The sequence below is a fragment of the Etheostoma spectabile genome, chromosome 2, assembly GCF_008692095.1.
Source record: "Etheostoma spectabile isolate EspeVRDwgs_2016 chromosome 2, UIUC_Espe_1.0, whole genome shotgun sequence".
Classification (NCBI taxonomy): domain Eukaryota; kingdom Metazoa; phylum Chordata; class Actinopteri; order Perciformes; family Percidae; genus Etheostoma; species Etheostoma spectabile.
The window spans coordinates 26593533-26608316 of NC_045734.1; the positions used below are offsets into that span (position 1 = coordinate 26593533).

The window sequence follows — 14784 nt, forward strand, 5'->3', positions numbered from 1 at the left end:
CAAAGTTATTGTTACCTTTTTGAGGTATTTTTCTAATGTTATTGTTGTTGTTTGGAATTTTTTTGTAAGTTTTTGTAGCCTTTTTGTTGGACAATTTCTATGTGGCTTTTAAAGTTAAAAAAAAAAAAAAGTGTTGCTTTTGCCAAATTTTTTCGCCTTTTGATGTTTTTGCCGCTTTTTTCAAGTTTTATCTCCCAATGTTTTTCTTGCTTTTTTCAATACATGCAGACATGTCCCTGGACCTCACTAAATATTTGGAGATCTCAACCCCCCCAATGTTTAACCCAAAGTTACGCCCTTGGGCCTATAATAGCCTAATAGGGACATTAAAGTGGAGACTTTTCCTTGTTGTGTTATATTTATTTTTATTAATTATATCACTACATTGCCAGATATGTTGATACATTACAGATATTTGATGCATACATATAGGCAAATATGAACGTATGAAGATGAAATCAGGTAGGAGAAGGTCAACAATTTAAAAACCTTTCCCTCCTATGAACAATACTTATTGAACAAGTCCTTGAGCTCATCCAAGCCCTTATTGAGCTCCTCTGCTAGCTTGCGGATTTTCTTACCAAGCGCCGACTTGAAGTCCCTCTTTGGCTTCTGACCCTTCTTTCCTTCGATATCGATGGCGAGGGCGAAGCCTTCCATCAACCCAGACGCTTTACTGTTGGCCTCTATTGCCTTGGCACTGGCTCGTCCTGTAGCGGCCAGCTGTACCATCTGTTCTACTTTCCCCGAATCCTTCCTGGCTTCACTCAGAACAGACTGATCATGCTGCTTCAGCTGCTCTAGGCCCTCGTTGATGAACTTCAAGAATTCCTGAATATAACCCATGAGGCCTTGGTACTCCTGGAAGGTCTTCTCGAGTTTCTTCTTGCCCTGACTGACGTTCGCCTGGAAGAACATGTTTCCCTATCTGTTAATACAGCAGCTTTTAATACACAATGGTAAAATAAAAAGTTAAAACCACTATGGGAAATAATTTTGTGTTTATATTTTCTTTTTTTTAATTATTATTCTGCCAGCATACAATTTTGTTTGTAGAGAAACAAAGCAATATTGGTGGATACTAGTGCAGCCTAGATGTTGCTTTGAGTTCATTCGGTGCATACCATCGGGGGGGAAGGTTTAAAGTTTTACCCCTTGTGGCTTTACGTTCATCATTCGTTGGTCAAAATGACAACAATTGAACAAATCGTATTCCCTGTGTTTTATACAAAAGAAGATTTCAGATCTTGTATTCTATTCTTTTTAACCATCATTGGATCACCATAGACAACACATTTGGTTTCTTTTCTCTTTGTCTATACTTTTAGGATTCTGCACCAAAGCTCCAAAGCTTTCAAATTATCTCTGTGAGTTGAGCACATCCATGTTCTGGATCGTGAGCAGTGAAGGCTATTACCGGTGATAGAGTGTGTAAGTCGAAACTGCCTCTGAGCTTATCTTGTACTGTTTGGTAATTTGCTTGGTTATGACACAATCATGGCCTATTTTTACAAAAACGTCTGCTGCGGCGCCATGACGTGAGGTATAAGGTAATGGAGCCTTTTACACATTGATGTGTTTCTTTAGAAACAAACAATGGACAAATAGAGTCTTTAAACACTTGGCATGTAAAGTTATGCGCTGTCAAAGTGACGTCAAAATGAATGGCAGTCAATGGTGATGGCTTGTTAGCACTAAAATCACGTGATCACAGAAGGCTTGTATCACGTGCTGACAGTTATGTTGTCATTACTTAGAATTCCTTGCGGGGCAAAAGAAACTACGCACTATATCTTTAACGCTTAAAAAGTTCAAAGACAAAACTTGCCAAAGACGGCTATGGGGACCAACTACAAGTATTTGATGCGAGTAAAGTATTTTGGTTACATTTATTCCGCTAACGTGGTGCCCAAAATGGCTTAGATGTTGGACCATAGCCTTACAAGAGTAAAACCCTATAATACTGTATAAAACACTAAAGTTTGTGTAATGTCCGGTCACCTTGTTGGCGATGGCTGCTGATGCACCAGTGACGCCGCCGGCTGCAGCCACACCAACCCCGACGGCAGTCAGTGCCAGCGATAATCCCATTGTTACTGGGGCCAGAATCACCCCGGCCGCTGCTGCAACACCACCTGCTGCAGTTGTAGCTCCTCCTGTGATGCCAGCAATCTTTGTCCCCTTTGAAACCTTAAAATTAAAGGGATTGGATTATACATATCTTCTTAAAGGTATTTAATTAGACTAGTGCTGGGTGTATCCAGAAAGAACCAGTCTTTCTACATGACTGGTTTGAATTAAAGTATGACTCCTTTAATAAGATCAAGTGCAATATACATAGCCTTTGTGGCCTTTTTACCTTGTCCAAGTTGTCAGCAATGCAGAGTAGCTCCTCAGTGTGACGCTTTAGGTCTTTACCATGTTTAGACATCAGAAAGATGTAACGCTGTATAGCGCTGTAGAGCTGTTCAACTTCAACTGTGATGATCCTGGAAAGTATTGACATTTTTTTGATTATTATAAGTCAGCTTTAGTTAGAGAAACCTGTCCAGTCAAGTAAAAAAAAGGACTTAGTTTGTAACAAGATGCATCATCATTAGCTCGCACAAAGGCCCGTGTGGCTTTGTCATGGCCTTTCATATAACATTTTGACCTAAGAATCCCAGTCAGTCTAAAGTTGATTAGAAAACTGGTCCCTGATGAAGACCAAGTGACACTGGCGTCCACAAATGGCAATGCTAGTCAGTTGATCCACCAGTTTGGTCCAGACAGAACTTTCTGAACAACTACAGGATGGGTTGCCATGACATTTGGTACAATTTTTTTTTAAGATCTTTGCATTTATTTTATTAGGACAATACACATTAATCAACATTTCTGTAAATGCGCCAGTGTTAGCCGCATGGCAAATTTTCAGCTGTAGTCCTAGGTACCTAGCATGCATGTCTTTATGGTGAGAGGAAACCAGCGCACCTGGAGGGAACCCACGCAAACATGGGGAGAACATGCTAACGTCACATAGAACGGCCCTACCTGAGCCACCGTGCCATGGTCCCCAGAGGGTGAACCAAGAATTTGAAGATGTCCTGACTTTTGTTCTAGCATCGGCCCAGCTTAAAGTTGTCCTTTATCTTGTGGAATGAGTCAACCTTTACTTAAAATGTTGCACAAACATTTTCATGTTCCCAGAGGATGAATCCTATGGACTTTGGTGAACTATTGGATGAATTGATTTGAAATGTAGCTTTCATGTTCCTCTATGACCCAAAACCAGCAAGACTAAAGACATTACCATCAGCCTTAGCTTTTAGTGCTATAATAAGCAAATGTTAGCATGCTAACACACTGAACATGGTTAACATTACCTCTGATAAACCACATCGCAACGTGTAAAGATGTACTTACGTTCTTTCATCCTCTCCTCTAAGTTTGAAGTCTGCGCACAGAGAATTCCAGGCTGCAAGTCAACACAACTTTAGTTCAGTAACAAGTTACCAAACACATTGAGAACACCAAACTGTTTTTCAGACTCACGTTTCAGTCCTTTTTTCCAGTTGGAAAAAGAGATGTCATCCTGATAGAAGAAGACAAGTAAATTCAGCGAAACAAACTATAGTTGTATTCTATTGACATTGTTTTAGTGAAACAGCTTAATGATAGTAAAATAGCTACCATTCTGTGTCCATCAGGAGGCTGTTCTTTTGGAGGTTTTTGAGGCAGAGGAGGAGCTTGTGCTAGGCAGTTGTAAACTGGGGGCTCGGCCACCACCTGGGAAAATGAGTCACAGTCCAGTTTTATTAAGTGAAGAAATGTACAAATAACATCTCACAGGTTGGAGGCAGTCTGATGGTTTATTTTCAATTTCCTTTGTGCCTTGAAGGAATATTCCTTGTCATCTTCTGATTTTGCTAGTTTTGCAATTGCAGCCTTCAAAATGTTCTAAATAGGTTTGATTTCTATTACAGACCGACACAATGTCATTCTGCCACACATTTAAGAACTTAATGTGGAAGGGATTTTCTACCAGTCAACCTGTCTTCCTCTGATCCACTTTACACAAGAAGTTTTAATTTTGCCAATACAATATACCTGTTTCTCAACCTAAATGCAGGAGTTTCACTTTACTTTACTTTTTACTTTTGAAAACATACATCAATAAGAACTATTTTGTTAATGCATAGGAATATCCATCCATCCATCCATCCATCCATCCATCCATTTTCGTCTGCTTATCCAGTGCCGGGTTGCGGGGGAGCAGCTCCAGCAGTGGGCCCCAAACTTTGGGGATCCCGAGGCGTTCCCAGGCCAGGTTGGAGATATAATCTCTCCACCTAGTCCTGGGTCTTCCCCGAGGCCTCCTCCCAGCTGGACGTGCCTGGACCACCTCCCTAGGGAGGCGCCCAGCGGGAATCCTTACCAGATGCCCGAACCATCTCAACTGGTTCCTTTTGACGCAAAGGAGCACAGGAACAGTTATCCACAAAATTAAGTTTTAGGGAAATAATCTAAAATATGTTCTGGTTTCAGTAGCTTTAATATATTTATATTGTCCTATTAACTAGTTGAGTTGTTAACACTGTATCCTACAGAAACATTTAAGGTGGTTTGTCTTCAAAACATCTATCAGCCTGTAAGAAAATATATAAATAATATAATTTTATAATTTATATACAGTACATCTAATTTATGCTTTTTTAAACTGGTGGGATTTTAAGGGCTTCTTGCTGTGCCTAGAGTCAAATGATTATGTTTAGCTTAGCTCCATATTTCCTAAAATTGGGATTTCCAAAATACCACAACATATTTGCAGCTCACAAAGAAACATTCGGGGAACCTTTTTTTTTTTTTAACCGCACGAGTAGAACATATTGGAAATAAAACATGCAACAACGTTACCTTGATGATTTCCAAAGTTCCATTTCCAGAGTCAAGTCCTCCAGAACTCTGTCTAACGATCCACTTCTTCGGGGACACTGGTGGAGGAGTTGAGCCGACCGACCCTCCCTGAGGTCAAGTGAAAATATCCTTCATTAAGAGTGGTAATATTTGACAGTGTTATTGAGTGAAAGATACAACTATACTACTAATAATGTTACTGTGTGTTGTCTAATGTGTGTGTGACTTTATCAGATGTCTGTTGACGTATTGTATGCAAGTTTTGAATTGTGTATCACAAAATTTGGATGGAATGATACATGCAGTATCTGTTGGGTGTATATGTAAGGAGACAGAGATGCCACAGAGGCGTACAGCACACAGTTTTAATGACATGATGCCATTAGCCTGCACTGTAATTAGGAATTAGATGTCAAGAACAAAGTCAAATTTGAAGTTATCAAAATGAATGATGCCAAAATGATCAATATTAGTCCATGCCCATTCAGAAAAACCAGATCAACAAAAAATATCAAAATTGGATCTCATGTAGGCACCAACCTGTGGAGATTTTGTAGGAGACTGAGGAGTGGAAGTACGTTGTAACGGATTGTCGTCCTCAGTGCTGTCTGAGGGGAAAAGCTTTCTCCTTGGCAACGGCACTGGTGGGTTTGGCTGCAGAAAGACAGGGGCTGACACATCTGAGCATTGAGGCTGCCAATCCCAGGACTTTATGAGGAAAGTTTCCATTCACTCACATTTTGGGATTTTTAAAATTTGTCATTTCACTTATTTGTCTGATGTTTAGATTATAAAGTTGCTCTGAGCGCTGAGCCTACGTTAAACATGATCCCAATTGGAGTCAAATTCCCAACCTGACTCTAATAACCCTACAAAAGATTATATTTATTACACATCAGAAGAAAAAAAAACATTTTATTATACCTGATTTGCACATCCTTAGCAAAATGAATGTGTGGTGAGAAAATGCATCAATCTGCTTTCATTTATCAAGGTGGACTCTACCTGCTGAACTGAATCGAGCTTGCCTTTCTTTTTCATGCTGCCTTTCTTTAAATGACTGCTCATTTCTTTAAATTTATTATGCTGCACTGTAACTTTTATTCTTGTGTTTTATGTGTCTATTTTTTTAACTGTCTATTCATGTGTTTTACCGGTTTTTAATGCTTATGATTTTTAACTGTTTGTACTTGTGTTTTATCTGTTTAACTGATTTTGTGTAAAGCACTTTGAATTGCCCTGTTGCTGAAATGTGCTCTACAAATAAAGCTGCCTTGCCTTGCCTTGCCAAACCCGTCAGACAAGAGCGATCACATCTAGTCACTCACGACTTATTTACTATAGACGGGAGTGCTAAGTGGGTTCTTACTTTCACTTTTGCTCTGAACAAATACCTTGATGACTGCTGTTTCAGTTATACCTTTGCAAACTGGATATTATGTCAAAACAATGTAACAGATGAAACTGATTTGTTTCGAGACAAAAATAATTGCTTTGAATATTAATCTGTCTGGTCTGTCATTTTCACAGAAAATGAAATTAATTAACTGGTTCAAATTTCTTATGATATAAGTTCAAATATACCTTTTCTCCCATATAAGCTATATAAAATGTTATTCCTTTGACAAGTTTATCTGCTGGAAGATGTCTCCTACTTCACTGAAAATTCAATTCTCAGTGTATGTTGTTTAGAGTATGTATATATTGTGTATATATATTAGTGTGTATATTTTAGTTTTGGTTGTTTTTATATGTGTAAGCACATTGTGAGAAAACGATGCTCCAAAAAAAAATACCTCGTATGTGTCCTCTTACCTGGCAAATAAAGCTGATTCTGATATGTGCACTGGAGACTTCAAGTTTCTACAGTACATTAAATTACATTTTGGACCACAATTTGCTCTTAACCTCTCACAAAATGATGCTTGCGAGTACATGCTGTAAAATTGAGCTTTAAGGTGGAAAAACTGCCATTTGCTGTCAAACTCTGCACATAGTGAAGCCTGGACACAAAAGTTAATTCACATTAGGCTAAATACCAAATATGTGTATTCCTTCAAATTAATTTGCTCAGTAGCATTTTGTTTGACAACAATGCAGCTTCACTCTGCCTTTGAAAACACATAATTATCTAATTTCTTACCTTTGCCATTGTGTAACTTCCCCTGCTGTAATTGAGTCGTTCCACAGTCACTCTCCTTGGCTGCTCTTACTTTCCTTCTCACGATTAAATTCTGAACGCCGATCCCCAAAATCTGAGCAGGTTGTACATGAAGATGATTGACATTGCCATTCAAGCATCTGCATTCTTGTGCTTCACACACCTGTTATGGTTCTGTTGTTGATGGAATGAAAAGTATTCTCTAAAGTCTAGAGGTGCAACGAGGGATCGATTAGTTGTCAACTATTAAATTAATCGCCAACTATTGTTAATTGATTAATCGGTTTGAGTCTTTTTATATATTTAAAAAAAAATTTCGGATTCCAGCTTCTAAAATATGAATATTTTCTAGTTTCTTTCCTCCTCCGTGGCGGTAAACTGAATACCTTTGAGTTTTGGACAAAACAAGAAATTTGAGGACGTCATTTTGGGCTTTGGGAAACATTGATACATATTTTTTTTTACCATGTTTTACCTTTAATATTTGCTTAATGTTGTTTTTGTTTCCTGCTTTTGTTCAATCATCATCTGCTTCAGATATCTTCTTGAAGACTTTCCAGATGTGTCTTTGGTCCCATATTTAATACTGAGCTCCCAGCGGGACCTTATTTATGATATTAAGTGTCCCAAAAAATGTTTTTTAGCACAGAATACAATTCCCAGTAGTTACATCAAAAACGTTGCAGTTGACTCTTACCTTAGAAACAGAATTTTTGTCATTTTTGTTTCTTTAAAACACTGGTTCATCTCTATATATCATTCAGGGGCAAACTTTGTGGGTGGATACAGAACGTGGATGTCTTTAAGAATCATTTCAAATGTCTTATTATCTCGTTTTCTTCTTCTTCTCCTTCCTCTTCACCAGTGGTGGACTGAATATACTCATAAACTAGTAGAATGTTGAATTATTGCACCTTAGTATTTTCATTTTTTTTTTACTCCACTACAGCTTTAGTTATTAGTTACAAGAATTTTCATACACATCATTTTATAAAATATGCATTGTTGTAAATTAAACTAAAGAACTACCTCTCGACTAGCTACTACAATACAATGCTGCTTACCCATGATTTAAAGTAGCCTGTACAGTTGTAACACATGAACAAAAGGATTAGTAATTAGTTTCTGCAATGCCAAACAGCAGCGAGTGTTAACTCAACATTTTTTTTTTACTTTAACACCTGACACTTAATTTGGTTTTCTGAACTTAATATATTAATACATGTTGATTATTAAATCAACATACATTAATATATTAAGTTCAGAAAAGTTAAACCTGTTTCTCTGAAAATATTTCTGCATGAAGATTTATTGGTCACACTCTGAATGAAAAGAACAAAGTTAACCTGTGATTCTTGATTTTCAAAACTTAAAATTAAAATGTGTTTGAGTTTCTGCTTAATACTAACTCTTAATTCAATTCATTTCTAATATAAACTGAACTATCCTGATTGGAGTCTTGACTGGAAGAGACAAAGAATCCGAATATCAGCCAATTATAATTATAGAGAAGTTGAACAATTTCAATGAAAATCATTTTATTGTGTTGGATTTTTTAATACTTGTATTAATGTGAAGGTTACACTTTCAATATGTGAAAACAAAGTGACTCAAATGAGATGACGCATATGACCTTACTTTCAAAAATCCCATTTTGGATTGAAAGTCTTGGCAGGGAACCCGCTGTAGATCTCATGTCCTCTGCATGGGTCTGCAGTCATAACACAAAATGCAAAACATTTAACTCAAAGTTCTCTTGCTCCATTGAAGAAACATGAAATGGAACTTCCAGAACATTATCTGGTCCAGAAAACCACTTTGATCCACAACACTGAGCCTTGCTGTTTCCACTGTGGCTGAAGTATCTTTGTGTGGGTTTTCTTGGAGCGCTTTATCTCTTCCCCTCAACAGTCCTGCCAAAGTATTCCTTCTGGAACTGCTGGAACTCCTCCTCTGTGAACAAAGACTGCGACTCCTTGGCCTTCTTGGCGGGTTGCTCTGGCCGATTCCGAGACTGTCTCCCCGAATTGTGGTTCAGGATCTGAGTGAGACAGAAGGCAAGTCAACACTGGCAGACAAACTCACGTGTAGACAGTAGACAGAAGCACATGTAAATGTAAAGTTAAAGTTAATGGACAATTCATAGATTTTCAAACGTATCTCTATCTATCTGAATGAAGGTTATAGTGTTTCTGGGCTCTGCTTTCTGCAACAGCTACAGAGATAGCTGGGGGCGCAATGCCGTTTACCAACTTCCCTATTCTCTTCTCTTGTATTACAAACAAGCTGCAAGCAAGAGAATGTTAAGGAAGGTGATTTCTTTTTCTTTTTTTTACAGTGTACATACTGTACTGAACTGATATTCAGCTGTATTCAGCCAGAGAGAGGTCGAGGGAGGCTGCAGCTGTAGCGGGGAGGATATGGACGCCGGCCGTGAGCTGCTACAACTGGTTGTGTCTCGGCTCAAACTGCCCTCTGTTATCAACAGTGTCCAACAAAAAACACACATAATAGGCCACGTGTGTTACTGTGCGTGATGGTTTAACTCCTCACTTGGACAGAGGTCTGCCAAAGTTAAACTGAAAAAAGAACCAAGACCAGGAAGAGGTATATGGGCTATTTAATTTTGGAATTTTATTTAGCTAATATAACGACGAGCTGCAGTTCAGGTGTATTTGAAATAAGGATGTATTTTGACCAAACTAGAGTTGGTGATTGCTGGAACAGTGGAAAGACTGACAAAACGGTGGTGGTGTGTTTTATTTTGTTTCTGTCCTGATTGAATGAAGTGTGTTTTATGATGAGTTAACAAAGTAATTGGTCTGGTCTTGGTTTGGTAAAAGAGAAACTAGAAGGTATGTGGCTGTGTTTTTCTGTTTACGTGGAAGAGTATTTCCTTTCACGTAATTTTGTGAATTTATTTTGTTAACTAAAAAAGGTTAAGAGATCTTTCTTACCTTAGACGTGTCAGAATCTGTTGCTTTGTAGCTAGTTTCCATGAAGTACTTGAGGTTATCGCTCATGTGACTCTTCCCCTGCTTCTTCCTGAACTCCTCTACAATCAACACCAAAGAAGAAGAGGTCATTTATGGAGTTTTCCCAAGCCGAGCACGTACCATGTAATGTAAACCGCCATTAGAGTAGGAAGGCATAACAGATCTAATACAAAACACCACAGGGCTTCTAACATTCCCTCCATTAACTATGAATGCTGTTAAGATACTATTTTCTATTTTCAGCTGCACATTTGTGAAATTACAAATGACAATTCTACTTTAGGATGATACTTTAGCAGTTAACCATAGTCCTCAGAAATCGGCTGGAGTTTGACATAACAGCACAAAGAAAGAGGAAGGCTTGGTGGAATTTTCCGGGAGCACCTTGACAATCCCGGAAATCAAACATTGTCGATATCGAAATGAGCGGACTGACCCACTGCAGACTTGATCCTCTTGTCTTTGACTGTAGCTTTGCTCTTGCCGGGACCCAGGCGACCCTGCAGCCGCTTGACCTGCTTGGTGACTCCCTGCCGGTTTGTGCTCACCAGCTCCATTACCTTGGCCGAGCTGGGGGTCTGCTGCTTCTTCTTTTGGACCTTTTGGACATCTAAGACACAGATAAAGAGAGAAAAGCAACGTTACGCTGCAAACAAGCCTCTGTGTAGGCCTACTAACGTTAACACTGGATACTGAACAGTACACTTTATTTAATACAATAACACATATAACCAAGCATTTTGGTGGTTTTACCTGCACAAATGTACATTTTATTAGTTTTTCTCTGTTTCTTAATGCTAAAAAGTATACTTTTATTTTATTTTGTACAAGTAAAAAAATCACATTATAGAGCTGTTTTTGAATTACATGATCAATTATAATGAAAAAAAGTAGAATTTAAAAAAAGTAAGGGAAAACGTTAACCCCGTCTGTAACCAAACTGTAACGAGGAAACAACACTCACTACATTGGTCTCGGCAGACAGACGGGCGCTAATGTCCAATGCTAACTGTTAGCCAACTGTCATAAAGCTAGAAATGCTAAAGGCTAAACTGACCTTTAATATCGTCGTTCAGCAGCTGCAGTCCTCTCCTGATCAACGACGCCGACATCCTGATTTAATAATATTAGGTTTAGTTTTAGTGACTAACGTTAAAGGCTACATCGAGATGAAATCACCTTTAATACTGAGCAACAACGCGTGTGACTCTATCAACATCCGGTAAGCTGCTACTCCTGTGCACCACTTGAAAGCAACCGGCTGGAAAACAGTCCAAGATGTGTAAAGTTCCCCCTTGGGAACTTCTTACTTCTATGCCTACCCCAAAGTGATTGAGAAATGGCTCTGGCTACTGCCACTACTACTTCTAACCGTGTACTGCTACTACTGCTACTACTGCTGCTGCTGCTTCTGTTACTACTACTACTACTAGGCTACTTCTACTACTAATAATAATACATTCAGTACAACACAATAATGATAAGACATTCAATACAACACAAGGCGGAGGGGAGAAATGGACTTTTCAGCATGAGCCTGTCTCTCTCATACCCTACCATCATATCACTTGTCTGCTGTACAACTGTCTTATTGGCCATATTAGCCCTCATACACAATCTGGACTGTGGTCATAACATCTATATCATACATCTTATAACATATTCCCTGTTACATATTGTTCTCATTCTTATTCAATCAGTCAGTTTATATGTTATTATGTTTATATTTTATAGTCATATTTAATCATGATCTACTGCACTGTTCAATCCCTGCACTGTTTCACTTTTTCACATTCATCATCATTGCACACAGTCTACCATCGTATCTTACCTTATCACGGTCATTGCATTTCTGCAAACGATTTTTATTGTATTCTTATGTATGTGTGATATTCGTATGTATGTGTGATGTATTTCTTGTGTTATGGTTGTCTTGCTACTGCATGCCTAAAATTTCTACTGGGATGAATAAAGTATCTATCTATCTATCTATCTATCTATCTATCTATCTATCTATCTATCTATCTATCTATCTATCTATCTATCTATCTACATTTAATTTGATTAGCCTTATAATTTGAGCAAATTGAAGGATCATGAGTGTCCCTCAACATAGAAAAGCACCAACTGAGCAAACTCCACACTAGAATATGTTCAGAGAAAAAGAAAAGTAGGCCTATGAAACAATGCATTGCAGACTTAAGAGGAGCGCACATTATCAGCAGCTGTAGCATAGCCTTGTATGGCAACAAACGTGTATTTATGTGCAGTAAAAGGTCATTAGAAGAAGAAAGTTGTTTAAGAGCCAATCGTAATTGTGCATGATTGTGAATATTCTATGGAGAGGGTAGAGTATAACCGACTGCAAGAGGAGGGGACAGCAAAGCCTAAATACTTAGGCCTACATCTTGGAAAAATCAAATAGGCCTACTTTTATTTTTGACTATGTTATGCCTACTTACTTTCCGTAACATATGACCCTTAGCTTCCTTTAAGACTTTAAATAAATAAATAGATAAATATCCAAACTCATCTGAGAGTAATCACTAAAAGAAGACCTGCAGATAACAACACAGGTTAATCCAATGTGTAAGTTGCTGCATCGGATCAGAAATGAATGAATGCAGAGAAATATAGGCTGTCACTTTGAAATAATACTTTGGACTAAAAGGTTATACATCAAATTTCAGTAGGGGTACAACTAAATGTGATTGTGTAGTGACTTGCAGGCTTATTTGTAAATGTATGCACAAGTTACACAGTTTACAGAATAGCCCGTATAGTTGCTGATTACAAAACTTCATTAGTGTAGCGCGTCACAGGTTACTATCACTTTCAGCTGTTGCACGGTAATGCGCTCTCTCTCTCTCTTTCTCTCTCTCTCTCAACCACAATCAGGTTGATCAGAAGCCCAGTAAACTTTTGTAGCCTATTGCTCTCCAGTGTTAACCATGGCGCTTCAAGCGAGAGCTCTGGTCACCTCGAAATGGCTCGCGGAGGCTGTGAAGGTCCAGGGGAAAATGCGCATCTTGGACACTTCTTGGTTTTTGCCCAAACTTCGACGCAACGCCAGGAGCGAGTTCAAGAAGAGGCACATCCCGGGCGCAGCTTTCTTTGACATAGATCAGTGTTGTGATAAAACCTCTCCTCTGGACCACATGCTCCCGTCCGAGGAGACTTTCGCAGATTATGTCGGGAATTTGGGAATAGAGCGCGACACGCACGTCGTGGTGTACGACGCCAGCAAGTTCGGCGCGTTCTCGGCGCCCCGGGTGTGGTGGATGTTTCGGGTGTTCGGACACAGCGCGGTCTCGTTGCTCAACGGGGGGTTCGGGAACTGGGAGCTGGAGGGTCGACCAGTGAGCGACCAGTACGTCAGACCAACACCGTCCGAGTTTAAAGCCTCCCTGAACCGCTCCTGGATCAAGAACTATGAGGATATCCTGAATAACCTGGACACCAGAAGGTTCCAGGTGGTGGACGCCCGGCCTGCAGGCAGGTTCAGAGGACTGGACCCGGAACCCAGAGACAGTGAGTTGTCTGCAACTATGACGGTGTTAGGCTATGTTAGGATGCAGCTCTAAATCATGGATCCCATTCACAGGACGTATTACCGTAATACATCTTTTACATTGTCTAATAAACAACAGTGTGCTGGGCCGTCTAATAATTCATCTTCCATTCATAGGCTAACCCATAACTGAGTTGCAGTCTGGGGTGCTCATGAGATCAGAGTGTTTTTAGTGAAGAAAATTTAGCAGACACTGAAATTCATTTCCATAATTTTGTATTTAACGGCTACAAAACAAATGTTAAGCCCCATCTGGTTAAAAATGGTTCTTTAAACTACAAGGTTTACAGACAGTAAGATTTTGAGTGATAGGTATGCAGCATGAAATCAAACCAAGACTATTTCTCCCGTCAAACCACAACCCTGGATTCTGGTTAAGGCTTGTTAGGTTGGCTTGCCTGTGTTGAACTAAAACCCTCTGTAGTAACTGCCCTGTTAATAATTAATCCAATGCCTTATTGATCGCATAAATCAAATTACATGTGTCTAAGCTTCACTGATCGGATGCTGTTCACTCATTGATCAGATCCGTAGAAGCAGATATACCGAGACATTCATTATGCAACATCTACAGTATATCTATATTCAATTCAGTGAACTATATCCCAATGTTGCATTAAAAGACATTGTGTAAACAAAAAGTAACTCATTTTTTTCTGTCTAAACACTTTAAAGCAAGTGTTCCTTCAGACCTGGACCCCAGTACCTGAGTAACAGAAACACACATGGAGCTACAAATTTAAATAGCATTGCTATTGATAACTTTTCAGAACATAGCTATAAACATGCATTTTATTTTTTTGACATTTATTTGTTATTTTCAATCAGTTTATATACTTTTAAATACATTATTTGAATAATGTGCTGACTTACACACAAACTACTGAGAGTGCTGAATGGCTGGCACTTTAACCAAACACAAATTAGTCAGCACAGAGCTTAGTGAGTGATAAAGGCGTGCATTTTATCTACAATCACTGACCCACATGCACACCCACACACACACACACACACACCCACACTGCAGGACAATAGAAGGGAGACTGGATGGGTTAGAATGTAGATATTGGCTCTGATATGTTGATCTTTACAGAAAGTCTACAGTGATAAGACACCCATAGTACGTGCCTCATCTCATTCCATACACCCTTCCCCCCCCC

The 14784-nt window shown here is 39.0% G+C and overlaps 3 protein-coding genes across 4 annotated transcripts in view; 1 reads left to right on the forward strand and 2 right to left on the reverse strand.

Annotated features, from left to right (window-relative positions):
• Positions 1-371: 371 nt before the first annotated feature.
• Positions 372-7253, reverse strand: LOC116700991 (apolipoprotein L3). 2 transcript variants are annotated; one of them, XM_032534513.1, is made up of 9 exons: positions 7040-7253; positions 5437-5550; positions 4897-5004; positions 3673-3768; positions 3535-3574; positions 3406-3457; positions 2360-2489; positions 2002-2190; positions 372-906 (listed from the first exon to the last, which is right to left on the reverse strand). In XM_032534513.1, exons 1-9 carry the CDS (start codon positions 7046-7048, stop codon positions 499-501), a joined length of 1146 nt encoding a protein of 381 aa, XP_032390404.1. In that variant the 5' UTR covers positions 7049-7253; the 3' UTR covers positions 372-498. The 2 variants fall into 2 exon arrangements, with proteins under 2 accessions (XP_032390404.1, XP_032390413.1); XM_032534522.1 differs by lacking the exon at positions 3673-3768 and having other exon boundaries at positions 373-906.
• A 1308-nt stretch (positions 7254-8561) lies between these two features.
• Positions 8562-11345, reverse strand: rps19bp1 (ribosomal protein S19 binding protein 1). Its single transcript, XM_032534589.1, has 4 exons — positions 11111-11345; positions 10490-10663; positions 10015-10112; positions 8562-9098 (listed from the first exon to the last, which is right to left on the reverse strand). Exons 1-4 carry the CDS (start codon positions 11163-11165, stop codon positions 8949-8951), a joined length of 477 nt encoding a protein of 158 aa, XP_032390480.1. The 5' UTR covers positions 11166-11345; the 3' UTR covers positions 8562-8948.
• Positions 11346-12915: 1570 nt separating this feature from the next.
• LOC116701028 (3-mercaptopyruvate sulfurtransferase) overlaps positions 12916-14784 on the forward strand; it is a 3247-nt gene continuing 1378 nt past the window's right edge. The window contains exon 1 of the mRNA XM_032534566.1: positions 12916-13584. Within this exon, the coding sequence (XP_032390457.1) occupies positions 13005-13584 (580 nt within the window). The 5' untranslated portion in view covers positions 12916-13004. The remainder of the gene's footprint in view (positions 13585-14784) is intronic.

Bases quoted from the DNA above. Each gene is read 5' to 3' on its own strand.
- LOC116700991 (XM_032534513.1), bottom strand. The intron at 3,769-4,896 runs GTAACGTTGTTG...TCATTTTCCCAG, and splicing joins GAACTTTGGAAATCATCAAG to GTGGTGGCCGAGCCCCCAGT. The intron at 3,458-3,534 runs GTGAGTCTGAAA...GTTGACTTGCAG, and splicing joins CTGGAAAAAAGGACTGAAAC to CCTGGAATTCTCTGTGCGCA.
- rps19bp1 (XM_032534589.1), bottom strand. From the start codon at position 11,165: ATGTCGGCGTCGTTGATCAGGAGAGGACTGCAGCTGCTGAACGACGAT. The intron at 10,664-11,110 runs GTCAGTTTAGCC...TCTGTGTCTTAG, and splicing joins GCTGAACGACGATATTAAAG to ATGTCCAAAAGGTCCAAAAG. The intron at 10,113-10,489 runs GTCAGTCCGCTC...TGTTGATTGTAG, and splicing joins GAGGATCAAGTCTGCAGTGG to AGGAGTTCAGGAAGAAGCAG.